This window comes from Pinus tabuliformis, chromosome 7 (genome assembly GCF_031772625.1).
Source record: "Pinus tabuliformis cultivar Carrire ecotype Pingquan chromosome 7, CPIR1, whole genome shotgun sequence".
In the NCBI taxonomy this organism is placed as follows: Eukaryota; Viridiplantae; Streptophyta; class Pinopsida; order Pinales; family Pinaceae; genus Pinus; species Pinus tabuliformis.
This window is the reverse complement of record NC_142293.1, coordinates 697,256,313-697,258,338: the sequence shown is the minus strand read 5'-3', so window position 1 is coordinate 697,258,338 and position 2,026 is coordinate 697,256,313. Positions and strand designations below refer to the sequence as shown.

At 38.4% G+C, this 2,026-nt stretch overlaps 1 protein-coding gene across 1 annotated transcript; it reads right to left on the bottom strand.

Annotated features, from left to right (window-relative positions):
- Positions 1-247: 247 nt before the first annotated feature.
- LOC149249417 (uncharacterized) lies at positions 248-1,385 on the bottom strand. The gene is made up of 2 exons (XM_089456244.1): positions 1,173-1,385; positions 248-1,029 (listed from the first exon to the last, which is right to left on the bottom strand). The coding sequence occupies exons 1-2, from the start codon at positions 1,320-1,322 to the stop codon at positions 382-384; spliced, it is 798 nt and encodes a 265-aa protein (XP_089312370.1). The 5' UTR covers positions 1,323-1,385; the 3' UTR covers positions 248-381.
- Positions 1,386-2,026: the final 641 nt, after the last annotated feature.

Genomic DNA, 2,026 nt, shown 5'->3' with positions numbered 1-2,026 from the left:
TCCATTATTAACTTAACTGTAATTTATAAAATTTATATTATTTAAGAAGTAATTTATATTATTTAATTAGTAATTTATATTATTTAAGAAGTAATTTTTAAATAATTGTATAGTAACTAAATCTGTTTTCTATTAGAGCTATTTTTTAAATATTTGATTGTAGAATATAAATGTAAAATTAAAAACAAGGGTATCAGAAATAAAGTCATATCAGAAATAAAGTAGTGATAAAGTACTCAGTCATATCAGAAATAAAGTAGTGATATGAAACAAAACTATGACAACTTTATCCCAACTACTACAACCATAGATGACAAACTCAGGTCAAACTTGATAAGGGAGAGACAAACCGAACACAAAAATGACCACTAATATGTGGCTTCAAAGGGGCAAAGTGCCTACCAGCACGTACAGTGGCATTTTGTAGGTGTAAATCTTGCTTTCATCACCCCACGCCTCTTTGAACCTTCTCAAGACCGTTTCATTCAGAAGATCGACGCCCTTCTCTCTTGCTGTGACCACCGTAGGGGAAGAATTGTACCACAACAAGAATTTTTCCAACGACATCTCTATCTCCGTCTCCCTTACCAAGGGATTACCTTCGCTGCCCCCACCATTTTCTAGCACCGGCGCGAAGGGGAACGGCAGCTTCCTGTGTCCATCCTTCAACATATCTGTTCCCATCTTTGGTAGCCGGTAAGGAATGGTTGACTCCAGGAATTCCGCACACACTGTATCGACAGTAGGACTGACGCTGCCCGTTCCATAAAACCACACCGCTATCACGCCCTCTGGTTTGCGCAGGACTCGTTTGACTTGAGAGTAAAAGGTGTCGAGGTCGAACCAGTGGACTGCCGCGGCCACCGCCACCAGATCCACCGATCCCTCCTCCCCCACTATCGAAAACAGCTCTTCATCCGTCATGACAGGCGGAGTGAGAGCATACGTCACTTTGGGATGCTTGCGCGCCAAATCCAGCTGCTCCTTGCTTATGTCTGTGGCGATCACGCGATCGTAATGCTCTGCAATCTATGCTCTCATAATTTCATTAAATCTATTTTTGGCGGCAATGATCTCATAATTTCATGTGAAACCTGACAATTACTAGATATGAAGAAAAGAGCAAGAGAGTGAAATGAAATGAAATGAAAGAAGAGGGTAAGAGAGGTTACAGAAACAGAAGCCTGCCCATTGCCTGCACCCACGTCCCAAGCCAGCTGGTGATTGGCAGTTAGAGATGCCAACATTGAAAACAACGATGCGGGATAACCAGGCCTGCTGTCTAAATACTCCTTCGCTTGTTTATCAAATGGCCCCGCCATTTCTCCTCTGTATTTTCGCGCAGTCGCTGCGAAAGAAGCGTCCGCTTCCGGGTCTCTCGCTCATGATTTATAGAAAGTGCGCACGATTTAAGCAATTTTTTTTGGCTTTTTCTAATTATTTAATGTTTTCCCAAATTTTATTGGGTAAAATGAATTTTTAAATATATATAAATAAATCCGATTAAAATTTTTAATTCAGACGAATTTTCAAATAAATTTCATTTATTAAAAAAAACTTTTCACAACTTTTATATTGGCTAATCAAACAAATTTCCACAAAATTTCAAACAAATTCCATTAAAAATATATATTTTAAAAAATATCCAAAACTTAAAATAAGTAAAGTACAGCGAAATAGTTCAATATACAAATAATGATCCTTATCCTGGTACGTTGAAAAGTTTCAATAATGAGATGGGCATGGTAGCGACGTCCCATTAATTTAAATACTTGCTTGCATCTAAAGCAATCACGTTGAATAAAATGAATTCCTGTTTGAATAGTCACACCTCCTGCTCAGATAGCTACTTTGAAAAGACGTAGTCTTTAACGCGACTTTTTGAAAGCCTTTCCGGGGATTTTTTCCGGTGAAAATCCGGCAGTAATTTATTGAAATCGAAGTTTGATAACTAGTTTCTGCACAATGAAAGCGTCCCAGGGGTTTTTCAGGGTGCTGAATCCGAATATGCAGTTAAAAAACCATT